General features: G+C 36.6%; 1 protein-coding gene across 1 annotated transcript in view; it reads left to right on the top strand.

Annotated features, from left to right (window-relative positions):
- Positions 1–1,633: 1,633 nt before the first annotated feature.
- The window catches only part of LOC104620002 (serine-protein kinase ATM-like), a 32,300-nt gene continuing 14,932 nt past the window's right edge, over positions 1,634–19,001 (top strand). The window contains exons 1-13 of the mRNA XM_010286067.1: positions 1,634–1,691; positions 2,370–2,514; positions 2,865–3,020; positions 3,950–4,058; positions 4,844–4,932; positions 5,028–5,130; positions 6,171–6,319; positions 7,792–7,896; positions 8,418–8,537; positions 9,588–9,822; positions 11,662–11,829; positions 17,465–17,584; positions 18,602–18,819. Of these exons, the coding sequence (XP_010284369.1) occupies positions 1,634–1,691; positions 2,370–2,514; positions 2,865–3,020; positions 3,950–4,058; positions 4,844–4,932; positions 5,028–5,130; positions 6,171–6,319; positions 7,792–7,896; positions 8,418–8,537; positions 9,588–9,822; positions 11,662–11,829; positions 17,465–17,584; positions 18,602–18,819 (1,775 nt within the window). The remainder of the gene's footprint in view (positions 1,692–2,369; positions 2,515–2,864; positions 3,021–3,949; positions 4,059–4,843; positions 4,933–5,027; positions 5,131–6,170; positions 6,320–7,791; positions 7,897–8,417; positions 8,538–9,587; positions 9,823–11,661; positions 11,830–17,464; positions 17,585–18,601; positions 18,820–19,001) is intronic.

The raw sequence follows: 19,001 nt of genomic DNA, 5'->3' as shown, positions 1-19,001 counted from the left end.
AGTCATACAAGCTTCGGGTTGCCAGAGAGGTAAAGGAACCCTTAGGATTGCCGTTTGTACTAGTATTGCAGTGGTGTAAATAAGCTTAATGATACTAGGTGTATTTTAAGGTACTTTTTATAGATGCTGACTAGCCTGGGTAAAAAACTAGAGCTGTATTCTTTCACATTTTTTAAGTCAGGTAACAAGCTGATTGTTCCCACAATCCAGATGTTTTTATTATTGTCCCACTTTGTAAGACAGAAAAGGATTAACGATTTCCTATTTCCTTCCTGTAAGCAGCCAGGGAAACTACTGCACAAATTTATGCCTAGATGTACAGAGTCACCCTAAATGTTCTATGAAAAATAAGAAGAGATTTTTCTAAGTTTTACAAACTTGCAGTTAGTTCAGTGACACCAATGAGCAAATGATAGATGCCTCTTCAAACATTGTGATTTTGTGCAAGGGATCTTACTGAGGCAGTAAGAATGAAATAAAGGACATGTAAAAGCTTTAAATGGAGTTCTTCATATGAGAAACTATCCTGGTACCGAAAAAAGCCCCCATGAAGTAGCACACAGCTTGTTGTCTATGTAGTTGTTTACAGATAAACTGGAGATGCACTAACCAACAGTGCAAAGGTATGTTAATTCCAAAGTTGGAATGATAGAAAATCAGCAGTATTCAAAAGAAAAAATTTAAATATCTGATGACTACCAGTTTCTTCAAGGAGAAACTCTTACCCAATCAAGGAGAAAAATCTTCCTAGGAAACCTAGAAAAATTTCAGTCCAATCTGTCAGGATCCCAACTGTGGCAAAGACCAAGCAGTTAGACGTGAAAGAATTAAGTGCTTCTGAACAAGAGTCTTCCTGTTGATTCATTTTGACATGCAAGTTCTAGGAATTCTAGGCTGTTAATCTTGGCAATTTAAAGCATAAATAGTGTGAACATCATGCCAATCACTGCTCTGCCTGAGAAACCAAACCTAATCTTAAATTGTCAACTGCTTGACAAGAGTCAGACCCACCAAACTAAAAATGAATAATACTTTGGACTTAGTGCATGTCAGTCTCGCCAGAATCATGTCTAGTTGAATCTGTTATTTTGCAGAAGAAATGTAATTTTTTTTGTTGAATGAATCTTTCAAAATACATGTTCAGTTAGTTCTCCTTAGAATTTAGAATTTCTATGTGATGCCATGAAAAAACACAGACTATTTTCATTTTCAGTCTGTAAGCTTCTTGCTGGCAAGTGAGTATGAACACAATGCTGACAGCTTATAGTTACCATTATAGTCTTTTGGTCTGCTGTTCAACAAATCCTGAAGAATAACTTTTTTCTTCCAGTGTTCTTGGCCAGTGCCTGTTCCTTCCCCTGACTTGTTAATACTTTCTGGTACCCAAATATAATTAATTCAGAAATTTTCAGTTATTCATCTGATCAAGTTATGAAAGAGGAAGTAGCAGTCTCTTCGAGGCATTGACTGTACAGCGCTAACAGCATGGACCATGCCTATGAGACGCTATGTCTACATTTGCAAGTAGTGCAGCGCCTGGGGATGGATCTGGAGAGCAAAATGTCATGGTGCGTTAGGAACTGAGAGTAACATGTCCCCACGGCATGTCTTTTGAAAGTGAAGCATGTGGAAGATGACTTATAAAGAAGGAGTTGCTGTTCCTTCTATAAGGTCTTTGGTAGCAGTGGAAAGTAAGCGCTGTTCATTTCTGTTTGTTGGAACACATGAAATGGCCAGATACTGCTTTTGTTACATGGCTTTATCTTTCTTTAGGGGAAATTTCTAGTTCTGCATCTTACTGTAGTGTAGTAGTAATCAAACCTTTGCTTATGCATTCCCTGTTTCTTTGTACTTGTAATTTATAAATTTAAAATGTCCAGAAAAATGAAAAAACTGCTAACCGAATGAGCAGAACACAACCTATAGCCATCTGATTTTTTTTTAATCCAGAAGCAAGGCATGGAAATATAAATTCTTTAAAAGTATGTGTCTGTGTGTGGGAGCTAGTGTTTTTTGAACAAGCATACACATTCTATAAAATCTACAATAAAGCTACTAATAAGTATTTCTGTGGCTTTGGAATAACTTTATATGGCTCAAGCCTAAGGGAAGAGGTCTGTTGTGGAGCTTTGTGCAATGATGTTGGATCAGCTCTGAATTCTATAAGACAAAATAGAATGCACAAATTATTAATGCAAAAATAAATTGATAAAGAAAATTGAGGTATAAACTACCGTAATGCCACTAACATCATATAAGGAGGGGAAATACTTTTTGTGACAGACTATTACTTTAATTTTGGAAATGTCCTCCAAGGACGTTTTTAGTTATTTTCTTGAGTACAAAATACACCTTTTTGTTTTGTAAAGGATATGTTATGACAAAAGTTCATCATATTCTTTCTTTTGAAATGTATTACATCCCAGACCAAGAAACCCATAATTTTAGAAGTTTGGATAAAGTATCTCGACGAGCCATGCTTGCTGTTGTTGATTACTTAAGAAGACAAAAGAGGTGAATTATCGCTTTCCAATTTTGCTTTAATTTCATTATGACTGTTACAAGATCTGTTGACACTCTAGATTAAGGCAGAAGAATGTGGTAGACAACATGTCAGTTAAAAGAAGATGTAGTACTGATTCTGCATTTATGACCAAAGTGGTATGACTAGCCTTAAAGGGTTCTAACTATGCTGAAGGAGTTTTCTAAATACTTTTTGTCTCATAAACTTTTTGTGATATGGGGTTGGGGGGGGCTAAGATAAAATTAGCCTATGGTAGGCTTCATAGTTAGATTGGATTTCTTTTGTTTAATGTTAGAAGGAAGGGTCTATTACAGCAATAGTAAAGTCTTTATTTAATCAGATCTGTTTCAGGTACAGTTTTTGATGACAGCTTCTGGCTAGATCTGAATTATCTTGAGGTTGCCATAGCAGCACAGTCTTGTGCTGCTCACTTTACAGCCTTGCTCTACGCAGAAATCTACGCAGACAAGATAAATATAGACAAACAGCAAGAAAGGTACAAGGTTTGAGGAATGCAGTGTCTTGACATTTCTGGTAAAATGCATCATGTTTTGTGTGTTCCAGTAGTGTTTTGTTACATGAAAAGTCAAGGAAACTTTAAAAAAATTCCTTAGGTGCATGTATGGACCTGGAAAATATTTCTATCAGTCCTTGAATGTGATCTCAACCTTGCTAGTTTGTTAGCTGTGACAAATTCAAAATAGTGTAATTTTGCTTCTAACCATAAAGTTTTCTTAGTAGTGTGTGTATTCTGGAGAATACTTGTGAATACTAAAATGTATTGAATCTCACCTTCTAAATTGAACGCTTTCCAGATTCTGTTTCTCATAGTTAATAGTTTGCTAGTGGTTAAGTTACTGCCAGAAGTGAATCAAGTAGAGAAAGAAACCACAGAATGATGACCAGAATTGCGTGGGTATAGCTGAATGATCCTTGTAGAAGGAGTTTTATTCCATAATGGACAAAATATGGAACTATTTTACTAGCTTCATTTTGGCGACAAATAACTCTAAGGCAGTGAATGTATAACAAAAGTATGGTTGTAAGCATATATATTATGTAGTTGCTTTCACTTTTTCCCAGAACAGAAAAACAACTCCATCCCAGCTGAAACCAGGACAGAGAATTCTTGCTTAGGCATTCACAAAAGGAATCTGATTTAATAAAATATTAGACATTACAGGTGGGGTTTTTTCCCTCTGAAAAAAACACCTTGGTATTGAAATCCCTTGATGTTGATATTCTCAGTTCAGCTGGTCACTTTGCCATTCTAGTGGAGAGCCATTTTGAATAACCTGGGATTATGACAGGCCTGATTTTGCATTTAGTTTTCGTGCCCCTTGCTTCTTAAGTGTTGTTTCAGAATTTCTTTAGTTCTTTGTGTGAAATTTCATTTAATTTTACCAGTTGAAACATTTCCTTTAGGTCATCTTTTAAAGCAGCTAAGAGTTTGACATTTGAAGAAGAAAGTCAAAGAACAACTATTACTATTTTGAATGAAAAAAGTAAAGAAGAAACTGGCATAAGTTTACAGGTACATGTTTGTTCTTCATAATCTGAAAGGAAACCTTCTCATATAATTAACAGTAGGTTTCATCTGAGCTGAAGGGCAGATCTAGTTGAACTTCAAAAACTGTATTTGAAAGTTCTCCCCATGCTCTAATTCAAAGTGAACTCAGTGGCCTTGCCGGACAAGTTAAATTGATTATTTGTTTACCTGAAACACTAATTAATTGGCAAATTTTAAATTGCAGCAAAGCAGACTTCGTTCCCTGAAACACCTGACCTCATGGTGGTAACCAGCCAAGTATTTTTCAGTTTGTTTTGTCAGAGAGATGTGTTCATTAAAAATCAGCAAGTGTTGTAGAAGTTGTAATAATCAAAACCAAAGTAGTAGTATCTCCCACAGGTTTATCTGATACATAAAATCTGATTCAGTGTAAGTTCCTCCTTTCGTAGTTCATTACTCCAGAGCTGTGCTTGCATATCTTTAAAATGTATTGCTTAGCTGGTATGTCTGATGCTCATTCAGTACTACTGCCTTTTGCTTTTCAACCAGTGCACCTAAGGCCCAGCACTGTTTTTTTTAATAACTTAGCAGAGAAGTTGGGTAGTCCTGAAGAGTTTTGCTAGACTACAAAACTTCCCTTCCTGTGATGATAGCAGGAATACTATAGATACTGCATAAAGGAGAATTAAGCAATGATAACAGTATGTTACATGGAAGGACTTGTATTTATAAACTTATATGATATGTATAAAACTCACTTGAACTGGTTCCAAAAGAAGTAATTCTTTGTTTTATGGCGCATGTTCTAGGACCTTCTCATGGACATATACAGAAGCATTGGAGAACCTGACAGTCTCTATGGCTGTGGTGGAGGAAGAATGTTACAGCCACTAGCACGGTATAATTTATTAATGTTCATATGTTCTTTAAAGTCATTGCTTTCATTTATTAGTAAGGAAATTAAATTGAAAACTTGTTGTTGACTTACAACAGGATAAGAACATACGAGCATGAAGCAGTATGGGAGAAAGCCCTTGTAACGTATGACCTTGAGGCAAGCCTCTCTCCATCTACTCGCCAGGCAGGAATAATAGAGGTAATTTTATTTTATAATAGGAAATGAATGTAGGAATTGATATCCATCATACTGAGAGTCATTTGTAGTAAATGCAAAATTGTTTTAGAACTAAAAGAGATCTCTTTGGTCGTCAAGTCCAATCCATAGTCATAGGCATCCAAACTGTATAGTGTAAGACAACTCAGTGTTTGTCCTGAAAACATTAAGGCTTCTAGTCTCCCTGTCACTCACCCATAATCCTTATCTTGGGTAATGAATTTTGTGAAATATTTCAAAATAAATATATTTGATACAGAATTTGGCCAGGTCCTAAAGTGACAGCATATAAAAAGTAATGTAATTGGTTATTTTTGCCATCTCATTCTTTAAACCTCTCCATTATGGCAACTATCTTACTGAAACTGTGTTATTTCTGATACAATAAATAAATAGAATTGATGTTGTCTTATTTTGATCCTTTAAAAATATGTTGCTTTTTTACTAAAAATGTTTACAGCAGTTCTGTAGCACAGGTATATCTCTATTTCCCCTAATTTCATTTTGCTATGGTACTTGTCCTACCCCAAATTACTTACTATCTTTGTTAAAATTCCATTGTGTTTCTACTTCATAATGGCTGCACACATAACCTGGATAAGTGGTCACAATTATAAAGTCATTATGGTCTTCAAACAGTTAGGGATTTAAGAGTTGTAGGAAACTTTTTCAAATCCCCATCAGGAAAAACAGTTCATTAAGAAGTAAAACCAGTTTTGGCTTACTACCCAGGAATTCTGGAATGTAGAAATGTGAGCAGGTAGTTCATTTGAAACACAACATGGAAATTTATTTCAAAGAATGACAGCTACAGTTTTTCTGGGGTTGCAGGTATCAGTAGGGTGATTAGTAGTCTTATTAAGAAGTTTTCATGTTACATAGTGCTGAGTTTAGAAATACTTATGGTTCTGCCTTACCTGCAAAGGCTTCTTTGTTTCCAAAGTTAAACCGAAACCTTTTAAAAAAACAATTCAGTTTATTAAAGGAGGAAAACTGACTTTCGGTAATTTTTTGAATTCCAGGCTTTGCAGAATTTTGGGCTTTGCCACACACTTTCCATGTATTTAAAAGGACTGGAACATGAAAACACTGAGTGGTGTGCGGAACTACAGGAAATACGCTACCAGGCGGCATGGAGGAGTATGCAATGGGGCCACATCTCTTCTATCAAGTAAACCATCTTACTTTTTCACTAGTTCTTTAAATGAAAGGCAATGGTTTCAGTTCCAAGCAAAAAGACAACACCAGAATATAATTTCTGTGAAGCAGGTCACCTAATTTGTCTTAATCATTGAATTGAAAAGCAGTCTTTTTCACTTAGACCTGTCTGTTTTGTATGCACATCACTTTTCGTTTTCCTGGGAAACGGTATGCAGTTGATTCTTCTTTTTGACTGTTCATAACTATAAACAGAAATTTTCAATTTTTGACTCAGACTGTAGATGTATCTTAAGTACGTATGAGGGATAGATGTTTTTTAATGTTTTATTTATAAGCAAATGGGGAAAATAGTAGTCAGTAAGCCACAAGAGGTTATCAAGACCTGGATAAGCAAGCACCAGTGTTGATTCATGGCTACTTCCTCATAAGTGGTAATCTCCTCCCTTGTGTAATGTTGGATACCTGGCATTAGTTATTTCATATGACTGGCCAGTATATGTATATATATACTGGCCCTTCCTAGTACAACTACCATCGCACATTTTAGGAGGAATACAGAATAGAATCACTATATTTTGGCAAAAGCAAAAGTTACATGATGGGGTCTTCAGTAACTCCTTCTACATTAACTTTTAGTACTCAGGAGAATGGAGGATTTTTCTCCTAAGACCCTTAGAGAGAGATGAGTCTGGGGTACATACTGTTGGTCTGTGCGTTCTCTTCTCCTGCACTGTCTTACGATCATTGTTCAGAAGCATCTGGAGGTCTTCACAGACACACACTGTTGAAGGACATATGTCATGCCACAATCAGAACAAAATTCATGTAGGTGGGCTCTCTTTGTCCCTGCATTAGGGTCTGTGTAAACTTCTTCGGTTATAACCCTCTTAGGCAAATAGAATATTCAGCTTTAATACAGGAGCAGAAAAACAACATGTAAGATGAAAAGAGAGAGAATGAGATGGCAGAAAAGAGGAGGGTCGAGCAGAAGAAAGAAGAGTGAAAAGGGCAAAGAGAAAATTAAATTGAACTCTATGTTTTTTTTCAGCCTTCCAGGTTTTTAAAATTTTTTCCTTTGTCAAAGTATTTCTGAAGTTAAATGTAAATAATTGTTCATTCTGAACTGAAGTTGCATGCATACTGTAATATATATCTTTCAGCAAAATACTGTGAGAAATGTGTTATGGTTAAGTTTTTATTGTTCAGTTGGTTTTGTGTCATATTTTTGATACAACCTTGGAGATGTTCTCCATATTGCAAACATTTTGACAATTACTATTTTTTCTTTGTTTGCCTGAATTTATAAAAAACTAAATTAATGTAAAATTTAAAGAGTTTCAGTATTATTTTTTATCATGCAAAACAGCAGTCCATCCAGCTGCAGAAAATGTACTACAAAAAATATTTGTCATAAAGATAAAATTGACTTCTTTGTAGAGGAATATAATTTTCCTTTTATATTACTTTTGTTTTCTTTTTAAGAGATGAGACAGGAAGACTAGGGTACCATGAATCATTGTATGATGCTCTTCAGTCTTTACGAGATAAGGAATTCTCTGCTTTCTATGACAGTCTTAAAGATGCCAGGTAACTGTATGCAAATATTCTGCTGTTAGAGAGAGAGAGAGACAGAGAGAGTGTGTGTGTTTGTAGTCACATGTTATTATAAAAGACTATTATGGGGTTTTATGGGCTTAAATGAAGACTGGTGCATAAAATAAAATTAATACTTCTGGACTGCAGCTTCATTTCTAAGTTTTTTAACTTAAATTTGTCTTTTGTGCATATACCATTTGTGTGCTAATTACAGATGAATTTACTGTAGTATACATCCCTTCCTTTACAGTCTTCTGAAATGGATTTGAGTGCTGACTACTTTTCTTTAGCTGAGCTATCACATAGGCTTTGGTGTTCATATATGCTTACCGTGTTTTCATTTATTGACAAACTTAATTTTTTGAACTTTAATGGTAATACATAATCATTCTGAACAAAATAGTTTTGCTGTTTAAATTCTGTTCACTGTATGGAAATTATGTTACAGATATTTGTAATTACTTGTTGATATTAAAAAATAATAATTTACTATTTCTCTGTTAAATCCATAGAGTGAATGAAGTAGAAGAGCTTTGCAAAGGCAGTCTTGAGTCTGTTTATTCTTTATATCCAACTCTTTGCAGACTACAGCTAATTGGAGAGTTGGAAAATATAGGTCTGCTGTTTTCCAGGTATTTTTTTAAAGCTTGTTTCATATTCCTCTTTCAGTTTTCAGGAATTTTGATAATCAAGTCTAATGAATAAAATTTGTTGAGGTCTTTTTATGAAATCCCAAACTTAATCTTAAAAATTATATGGATTTTAGCTTTAGTATGTGAAGACAAATCTGGCTTCTCTCTATTTCCAGACTGGATTTATTCATGGTCTAGTTTTAATTATTTGATATTATGCCAATAGTGTATTTTATATAATTGTTTTCTTTGTTTTGAGTTCCCTGGTATACCCCAAGGTAGCAGTCATATCTCCTAGCGTTTGGTTTACTAAGGTAACTGAGTTATCCTCTTCTAAAGATGTTTTCCCTTGCCTTGATGATACCCGTAGATCTGTTGAAAGTTGTCTCAGTTTGAATCACTTTCTTCATGGACTACGATTGCCATCAGTATTCTACCTGAATTCTTAACATTGCTTTTTTAATGATAGGAAGATATTTATCCCTATAGTGCTATTAAGATTGGATTTTTTTCTCCTATAGTTGCATTAGTTTGGTAGCTTATAGTCATCCTACAGTTATTTAGTGCATTCAGGACCTTATGAGCCATTGCTATTTGCAGTTAATCACCTAAAAAAATAATACCTATAATGACAACCTACACAGCTACAATCTCAGAGTTTGGAATTTATTCTTATATTAATCCTTATACAACCTGTATAATAAAATAGGAATCTTGGTCTCTAATCTTTTAAGTAGCCCTGTGTTTGACTGTGATTCCCTTTGCTGGTGGACCTTTAACACAACAGGTTTTGATGCATAATCAAGAATGTTTATAGTGGAGTTGTTCACCTTACTAATGTTGATCCCCTTATCTTGACGTTTGTTAAAAGTGGAAGCCTGCCAATTTATTCTGCATATTAATCATTGTAGGGTTTTATGGTCAGCATCTTGGTTTTGAACTGAAGGTTGTGAATTACCTTGGTAGTTTAGTTTTATTACTTATCTGGCATTTCACTAATATTTAGCAAGAATTAATAACAGGTCTTTTTTCTTTTTGTAACAATTGCAGATCTGTTACTACTCAACAACTGAATGATATTTATTTGAAATGGCAGAGACAGTCACAGCTTCTCAAGGACAGTGACTTCCGTTTCCAGGAACCTATCATGGCTCTGCGCACTGTAATTTTGGAGATCTTGCTTGAAAAGGAGAATGAAAATACAAAAAGAGAATGTATTAAAGACATCCTGACAAAACATCTGGTGGAGCTCTCTAGATTGGCAAGAACTGCTAAAAATACACAGGTAACAAATTCCAGGAAAGATCAGTGACAGATGTGTAATTTTTTAGTTTATAAAAGAACTTCATTTTTTAACAGTACTAAAGATTAACTGTATTCTAAGTTTATTCAATGAATCAATTAGTTGGAGACAAACTATGTAGAACTTATTCATAAATTGTATTTATAGGCATGTTTTATGAATTTTATTCATAACTGTAAGCTACACTATGAGGTAGATAATATAAAAATGAAATTTTTTCTGAAGAATGCTCTTTCAGCTCTGTTACTTTATCTTAGTGCAGTTTTATGATATATAAACTTTCACTTGCATCATACTGTTGTAGTGTTCCAGAGTAAAGCTGCAGAAAGAACTCCATTGCATCTGTATGTTTAGTGTTGTTTTTAAGGTTTTATACCCTGAAACCATTGCACTGTGGGAAATACCGCCCTGTGAATGACTTAGTAGGATTTGCAGTATCAGTGGTTTCTACAGCTGCTAATGCATTTAAGGTCTAGAGTCAGCCTTGGCTTGTTCTAGGTAGTGCATCTGGAGGAGTAACTCAATAAGAATTTATAGAGCAACAATATCATCCAAGAACCTCTGCAGAGTATAGTTCCAGTTAGATATATAACCTGGAAAGATGTTTAACACTTCACATATGTGAAACTGTATTAAACTTTGATTTCAGGAAGCTTCTAACTCTTTTTGTGAATAATGATTATATAAGTAGAACAGCTGTCTTTGCTTTCATAGATTTGCAAGGTTTACTCAGTGCCTCCAGAATTGTTTGGGAAAATTACTTCTTCAGAATTTTTTTTATCTCATGCCTGCCTAGTCACTAACACTGTGGTGATGAGTGTCCCGTGAGAGCCTCAACAGAAGTGAATTTTTTTTCACTTTGATTTTTAGTTACAGAATAAGATTAAAATTGGGGTGCCCTATTTTGGAGAATTTGGAGGAGAAGGTTCTGAAAGATGGAATCAGTGTGTTTCTGAAAACACTGTTCTTCCAGCCTCTTCAGTGTTGTAGGTCATGCAATACTTCAGAGCATACTTCTGCCCGTTCTCAGTCTTTCAAACCATGGGTTGATAACCCTTTCTTTTAGGCACACTTGTAGCGACAACACTAAGAGTCCAGATGTAGGAAAGTTTTTGAGGAAGCACTCTTTGCAACTAATGGCTTTTCTTCCTCTTTGGTGCCACTACCATCCATCAGGAGAAGGAAGAGAGTGCCATACAGCATCATCACACTGACCCCTAATTGGAGTACCCAAACTTACATTGTCATTTACAGGCATTCTTATATTTTAATTGTTTACCTTACTTATTTAAAAGTTTGGTTGATTTGGTTATTGGTTGGACAACTCGTGAAAATACACTTTAGTCTTGATCTTTTGACATTGTTAAAAAGATAGTTTGCTCTTTGTACTAGCATAGTGATACTAGATTACTAAATAACGAGGATTTTATTTCACCAGTGATATGAGTGAAGAGATAGGCACACAAAAGAATTAGTTCATGGTGGTGCCATTTTTCTTACTATTTTTTGTGTGATCTCTTAGGACGTAATAATAATCACTAAGCTAAAATTATAAATCTGTTATTTCAGTAGGTAGTGACTGTAGAATTTCTATACTTTATATCTCCAAGTAATTTAAAATGTTAAACACTGATACTTTATTTTGGGGGTTGTAAGCCTATTATGAAGTTTCCATAGTCTATTTTTGTTGCAGATCAGGATTTTCTGCAAGTATATAGAAAAATAACTTCATCTCTCTGCTGCAAAGTTTAAAAACAAAACTTGCTGTGAGATACATGTATTGGGCTTAAAGAATTGTTTATAAACTTTTTTCAATTTCAGCTTCCAGAAAGAGCTATGTTTCAAATCAAACAGTACAATCCAATGGGATATGAAGTTTCTGAATGGCAACTAGAAGAAGCTCAAGTTTTCTGGGCTAAAAAGGAAGAGAGTCTTGCACTGAATATTCTTAAAAGGATGATAAAAAAATTAGATGCAGATTGGTTTCAGGTATGTGTTATCTAATGTATAAACTTATAGGAATTAAATTATCTAAGATACTATTTCCACTTTCTGAAGTTTTCCTTTGGAAGAAAATTAAAAGACTGTCTGCAGTATTACTAAACCTGTTTTGTACTCTCAAAATGTCTGAAAGCAAAAAAATCTGTATTAGCAAATCTTATCAGGGTTTTTCAAAGTGAATCTGTAAGAGTGGCAAACATTAGAATTTATTATTCATTATTTTGCCTCTAGTGCCACCACTGTGATATATATAGCTTTTTAAAATCAGAGATGATTTCCCTTGATAAAAAATGAACTTGTTTTAAGCAAAACTGTTACATAGAAGTGTATCATCTTGTTCTGTGACGATGGTTAAAGAAACTAATGACCAAGCAGGATTGTTTAGGCCTAGACTCATAGAATCATTGCTTTGGAAAAGGCCTTTAAGATCATCAAGTCCAACCATTAACCTAGCACTGCCAAGTCCACCACTAAACCATGTCCCTAAGTGCCACGTCTACATGTCTTTTAAATACCTCCAGGGATGGAGGTGTTTAAACCACTCCTCAACCACTTCCCTGGGCAGCTTGTTCCAATGCCTGACAACCCTTTTGGTGAAGAAATTTTTCCTAATATCCAATCTAAACCTCCCCTGGCACAACTTGAGGCCATTTCCTCTTGTCCTATCGCTTGTCACTTGAGAGAAGACATCAACACAGCCTCACTACAGCCTTCTTTCAGGTTGCTGTAGAGAGCGATAAGGTCTCCCCTCAGCCTCTGTTTCTCCAGACTAAACAACCCCAGCTCCCTCAGTGACTTCTCATAAGACTTGTTCTCTAGACCCTTCACCAGCTTCGTTGCCCTTCTCTGGACACACTCTAGCAACTCAGTGTCCTCGTAGTGAGGGGCCCAAAACTCAACACAGTATTTGAGGTGCAGCCTTGCCAGTACAGGGGGACAATCACTTCCCTAGTCCTGCTGGCCACACTATTTCTGATACATGTTATGCTGGGAACTGTGAAAGCGTAGATGTTTTTGTTAGAACAATAATAATAACAAAGATTTTATCTATGGTCCTTATTGTTTAAAATAGCCTAGTAGAGGAAGACACTAATAATCTATTTTATGCTAAAGAAGCATACCTCTGTTGCAGGCATTTCCCTGATGTCTGTAGGGAATCCTTGTGTAAAGCTGGGAGCATGAGTTGAGGCTTATATTTCAGTGGGGCTAAAGCTGTATCACAAAGCATACAGAAATTCCAAGCAAGTTTTTGACTGATAAACATTCACTACTGTGCCTCAGACTTCTTTGTCCTAATTCATTGTCAAGGAACACAGATATGATTTAGGGTGCTCTTTCATATCTTTGAATCCTTCCCTACCTACAGGCACACTGAGATACAAGTTTTATGTTGTACTTCTGAAAATGGATTTTTACCTCAAAGAGGGGAATATTTTCTCATCAAATTTGACTTTTAGCAAGTGCCTCTGAATCTTAGTTATCTTAAAGCTTTTTGTAAGCTTTCTGAAAAATTATGTCACTTGATGTGAAGCAAGTACTATATTCCCACCTCCAATTCAGAATACAAGAACTGAAACAGAAATCCCTCTCTCCTATCTCAGTAATGGGCAATACGAAGTTCCTAAGAAAAAGTGTAAAGAATAGTTGGCCGGTACAACCAGAGTACTCCCCCGGACTGATTTGTAGCACAAGAACTTCCTGAACCAGAGGTAGTTTCTCTGTAGGTAATTCCTTCCAAATTTTTTTATATCATAAATTTCTCCAGTCACTTTTTAAGTCTGTGGAAGCTTTTAATATCCAAGAAGACCCTGCAACAAGGAGTTTCACAGCTTAATTCCCACTGTTTTAAGAGCCACTTCCTTTTGTTCGTTTTGAACCCCCTGTCTTCATTTGAGGTTAATTCCAATCTTGGAAAAAAACACTTAACATGTGTTCCCTGTCTCCGTTTTCCATAGTGAGGTAACATTTTATAGTTACCTCACTATAATATAGCTACTATATTTCCAAACAGGACTAACGGTTTCACAGTCCATCATTGTATACAGGAAGTCTTTTTCCCCTCTCATGCATTGCTTAACATTTATTTTTTTGCTTGTAATTTCATCAGGGTTTTTTTCATTCCATTTATTGTCCTGTATTTGTCTGTAGTTCCTCAGTCTGTCCTTGTTTTTATCACCTTGCATGACTCAATATAATCACCAGATTTTGTGTTCACTGCTTATCACCTTCTCAAGATTAGTACCTTTTGAGCAGCACAGATGACTGGATCTTTGGAGGCTTTTCACTGGTGACCTAACTCCACTGTAAAAAAGTGGCCCATTTATTTATCTTTCTGTTGCCTTAGTTCTTTATCCCTCCAAGAGTCATGCATTTCATTTCTTGCAACTTAGTTTCTTCAAGAGCCTTTTGGTGAAGAGCCATGTCACATGACTGTTGCAGTCATAAAATCATTAAGGTTGGAAAAGACCTTTAAGATCATCAAGTCCAACCGTCAGCCCAACACCACCAAGCCCACTAAACCATGTCCTGAAGTGCCACATCTGCATGTTTTTTGAACACTTCCAGTGATGGTGACTCCACCACCTCCCGGGGCAGCCTGTTCCAATGCCTGACCACTCTCTCCGTAAAGAAATTTTTCCTAGTATCTAGTCTAAACCTCCCCTGGTGCAACTTGAGGCCATTTCCTCTCATCCTGTCACTAGTTACTTGGGAGAAGAGACCAACACCTACCTCACTACAACCTCCTTTCAGGTAGTTGTAGAGAGTGATAAGGTTTCCCTTCAGCCTCCTCTTCTCCAGACTGAACAACCCCAGTTCCCTCAGCCGCTCCTCATATGACTTGTTCTCCAGGCCCCTCACCAGCTTCGTTGCCCTTCTCTGGACATGCTCCAGCACCTCTATGTCCTTCTTGTACTGAGGGGCCCAAAACACAGTATTTATAGACACAGTATTCGAGATGCGACCTCAACAGGGGCATAATCATTTCCTTACTCCTGGCCATGCTATTTCTGATACAGGCCAGGATGCTGTTGGCCTTCTTGGCCACCTGGGCACACTGCCGGCTCATGTTCAGCCAGCTGTCAACCAGCACCCCCAGGTCCTTTTCCACCAGGCAGCTCTCCAGCCACTCCTCCCCAGGCCTGGGGCGTTGCATGGGGTTGTTGTGACCCAAGTGCAGGACCCAGCACTTGGCCTTATTAAACCTCATACAGTTGACCTCTGCCCACCAATCCAGCTTGTCCAGATCCCTCTGCAGAGCATTCCTGGCCTCAAGCAGATGAATCTGTTGGAGTAGGCTGAATCAGACAAAATTCCTTTGCTTGTTGAGTTCTTCAAGAAGTTCAGTTGAGCTGGGAAACGGGATACATCTGAGGATGGTAAGGGAGTTGGCTGACATCATGTCAAAACCAGTTTTGTATCATCTCTGAAAGGTTGTGGAGATCAGGGAAGTGCTGATGAGTGGAAGAGAACAATCACACCCATCTACAAAAAGGGCAAAAAGCAAGGTCAGAAACTACAGAGCAGTCAGACTCATCCCTAGGAAAATTACAGAATGAGTCTTTAGGGAAGCTATTGCCATGCACTTGAAAGAAAATATCGTTGGGAAAAGCCAACAGAAATATACTATCATGCTTGACCAACCTGATTGTCCTCTGTGATGAAACAGTTTTCCCAGTAGACCTGGGACAAGCTGTGGATGTCATCTACCTTGATTTTAGCAAGGCATTTGACAGTCTCCTGCAATATCCTTCCTCACAAGCTGGTAAGATACAGACTGGATAGATTAGACCACAAGATAGGTGGAAAACTGGCTAAGTGGCTGAGCTCACAGGGTGGTTGTTGATGAGTCAAAGGCAGCCTGGTTGCGAGTCAGAACTAGGGTTCCTTAGGGTTGTTGTGGGGTCTGATACTAGTTTCATGACTGAGATCTGTAGGGCAGGACTGAATTTCCTTGGCAAATTTGCAGATAACAACAAACTGGAAGGAGATGTTCTATCATGTCCTTTTACAAAAGCTATTCTGGCTTTTCTTCATATTAATTCATCTGTTCTCTTTGTGGGGTTTTTTTGCTAGTTTGTCCACTTCTGATAAGAGTGTTACTGACCTGTGCTTCCCTGAAACTTGTTAGAATAGTGGTGCCACATTTGCCACCTGCCACTTCTCTTATATTAAGGCAGTTTTAAGCAAAAGCTGTTATACCTCTTTTGGTAGTTCACTTAGTTCATCTGTGAAATGCTGTAGACCTTTTGGAAAAGTACGTGCTGATCCTGGTGAGTTGATAGTTTTCATTTTGTCTGTTTGTTCAGTAGCCTTTGCTGTTGTCACTTCAATAGCAGACAGACCTTTGAATCCCTCATAAAGAAAGGCTTTGCAGTGGGACTCTTCAAACTCCTCCGCAGTGAACACAAATGCAAATAATTTAAATTTTTTCTGCTTTATCTTCTCAGAGCGCTATTTGTTTTATCACTATTATCTTTTTATCAAGTGGACTGTCTGGTGGCTAGCTGCTTCTGATATGTTTAAAAAATGCTCTTATATTATTTATTGAGTCTCCTTCAAGTTGTTTGGGTTTTTTGGACAGCCTGATGGTGGGCTTTTGGCTTTTTATTTGACAGGATATTTTATGATTCTTTTTAATATATTTTCTTTTTCACTTGGACAAAACTTCATTTTGTGTACTGATGTGGTAAAAATTTCTTCATCATCCATACCTTTGTGTTTAGCTGTGATTGCTTTCTTTGGGTATTTTTTGGAGGGTGATAAACATTCGCTTTGAATCCATATACATTACTAAGGAATATCACACTTCAGAGGAAAGCTGGAGAATTTTGGGCCAAGTTCTCCATACATATCAGGCCAAAATCAAGAGTTGCTGCTCCTGTTTTGATTTTTATGCTTGGTCCATGAATCAGTTGATGAGGGCTTCCAAAAATTTAATTCTTCTCTCACCTTCCAATGTTAATGTTTACCCTGTCCACATAAGGTTTTGTGTTTTCGCAGCCTATGATATGCTTCAATATTTCACAGTCAGCATTGTCATCTTGATCAGGTGGTATACGTACTCTATACTAAAAGTATGTTGGAAACTTGTCCTACTATACAGTTAAAGCTGAGCTTCCAATCTGGAGGCAAGTCCTTTGGAAACCTGCTCCATCATCTTCTCAGAGTGCTTTTAACCAAGTTTCCGTGTAGAGGTCAGTCTGAAAAATCTAATGATCGCACATAGTTATCACAATTCCTGAATGTTTCCTACAGAATGTACTATGGTACTTAAGACTAAATGGGGATATTAGAAAATACAATACTGGAAACATGCTGTGAATTTATTTAATTTTTATTACATTTTGTCATTGTTTCATTCTCGTTTTCATTGTTCAAACTGTCAGGTATTTAAAAATATGTGCTGTCCTTCAGTAAAACATAAAATGTGACTGTGATTTAAGGTGTTCATGGTAAATGACTCTGTAGATACATTACGTATGTATCTACATACAGGCCTGAGTGATTGAGTTATAGTCAGGGTTTAAAAGCTTTATAAATTGCCTCCCTCATATGTAAAAAGTATTTTTATTTGATGGCTCTCTCTTTTTTCTTTTTTTCCCCAAAACTTGCTTTCTCAAAGGTTGAGAATGATCCTCATCTGAAATTGATATATACAGAATGTCTGAGGCTATGCGGAACCTGGTTAGCAGAAACATGCTTGGAAAACCCTACAGTCATCATGCAGAAATACTTGGAAAAGGTGCATACAGTCTTTGAAACATTTGAGATAATGCTGTGCTAAAATATGTTGTTAAAATGTCAAGTAAATTTTACCATGCAGCCTTTATTTTTCTGGATTGAAAATATGGATTTTTATAAAAATACTATACTTTCACATAGTATTGTGTAACACTGAAGTCTTATAAAATATTCAGAATATGGCTTTACAGAATTCATAGTGAAATTTCTGTGTAGTATTGGGTTAAAGGTTCAGTGATAATGACTGCTAGTTCTCTTCCCCTCTCCTGTTCTGCCCCATCCGTTCCTTCTCGGGACATAACATTCACTTAACATATCTTCAGTATGGGGATTGTATTCACAACAATCTCTTTCCAGGTGCTAGAAACTTTTGTACTAGTGTTTCAAAGTACTGTAATTTTTTAAAAACTCTTAGTAATAGAAACATTTTTATTAACATTTGCCTACTCTGCATTTCTTTATTTCATGCTAACTTGTGAAACTCTACATAGTTGCATTTCGCTGTTACTGTCTACATGGTTTCTTCACTCTGATGATTGAACTTTCACATATAATTTCCTTGTCTTTTTGGCAGTTTTTGGCCTGTCTTCTATTTTTTTTTCCTCACCATCTTATGGTATAAGGTTGTAAAACTATTGTAAAACTTCATGCTTAATTACTCTATAAAGACAGAGAGCTGTAGGAGACTCCTGTATGGTTATTAAAGCTATTTCATACAGGACAATCTTTTTGACTGTTTGCACTGAAACACCCCTCAAAGATTAAGTTCACTTAGGAGAATAATATTCAGCCTGGTAGGTTTTATTTTGTATGCATATATATTCCATCATAGCCAACATTAAATAACCTGTTTGAGCAGATGACCCTGCGTGAGCAGGAGAGTTGCACAAGATGACCTCCAGTGGCTCCTTCCAACGTCAACCATTCTGGTTTTCTGTGATAATAGAGTTTAATCAAGTATTATGCAGCACTATTAATATGATGATCAGTTTTATCATTATTGTAACTTCCCTTTTAGGCTGTGGAAATTGCTGCAAGCCACAGTGGAGACAGCAGTGATGAGCTGAAGAAAGGAAAGATGAAGGCTTTCCTGTCTTTGGCTCGTTTCTCAGATAATCAGTACCAGCGAATTGAGAATTACATGAAATCCTCAGAGTTTGAAAATAAGCAGGCATTACTGAAGAAGGCCAAGGAGGAGGTTGGCCTCCTAAGGGAGCGCAGAGTTCAGACAAATAGGTGAGCATGCCAGTAGAGAGGTGGTTGCTATGGAGCCTTCAAAGGCTCCATCTTCAGTAACTCTCTGTCCCGCTGGGCAAGTCGTACAGCATGGGTCACATGTCTACAGCTGAATTTTTCCTTCTCTTCACAAAATAGTGGCCAGATCTGTAGTTCTTGTTGCAAAGAAGCATGCTAGGCCA

This window comes from Phaethon lepturus, unplaced genomic scaffold (genome assembly GCF_000687285.1).
Source record: "Phaethon lepturus isolate BGI_N335 unplaced genomic scaffold, ASM68728v1 scaffold33984, whole genome shotgun sequence".
Taxonomy (NCBI): Eukaryota; Metazoa; Chordata; class Aves; order Phaethontiformes; family Phaethontidae; genus Phaethon; species Phaethon lepturus.
The sequence above is the reverse complement of the archived record's forward strand: the minus strand, read 5'-3'. Positions and strand labels throughout refer to the sequence as shown.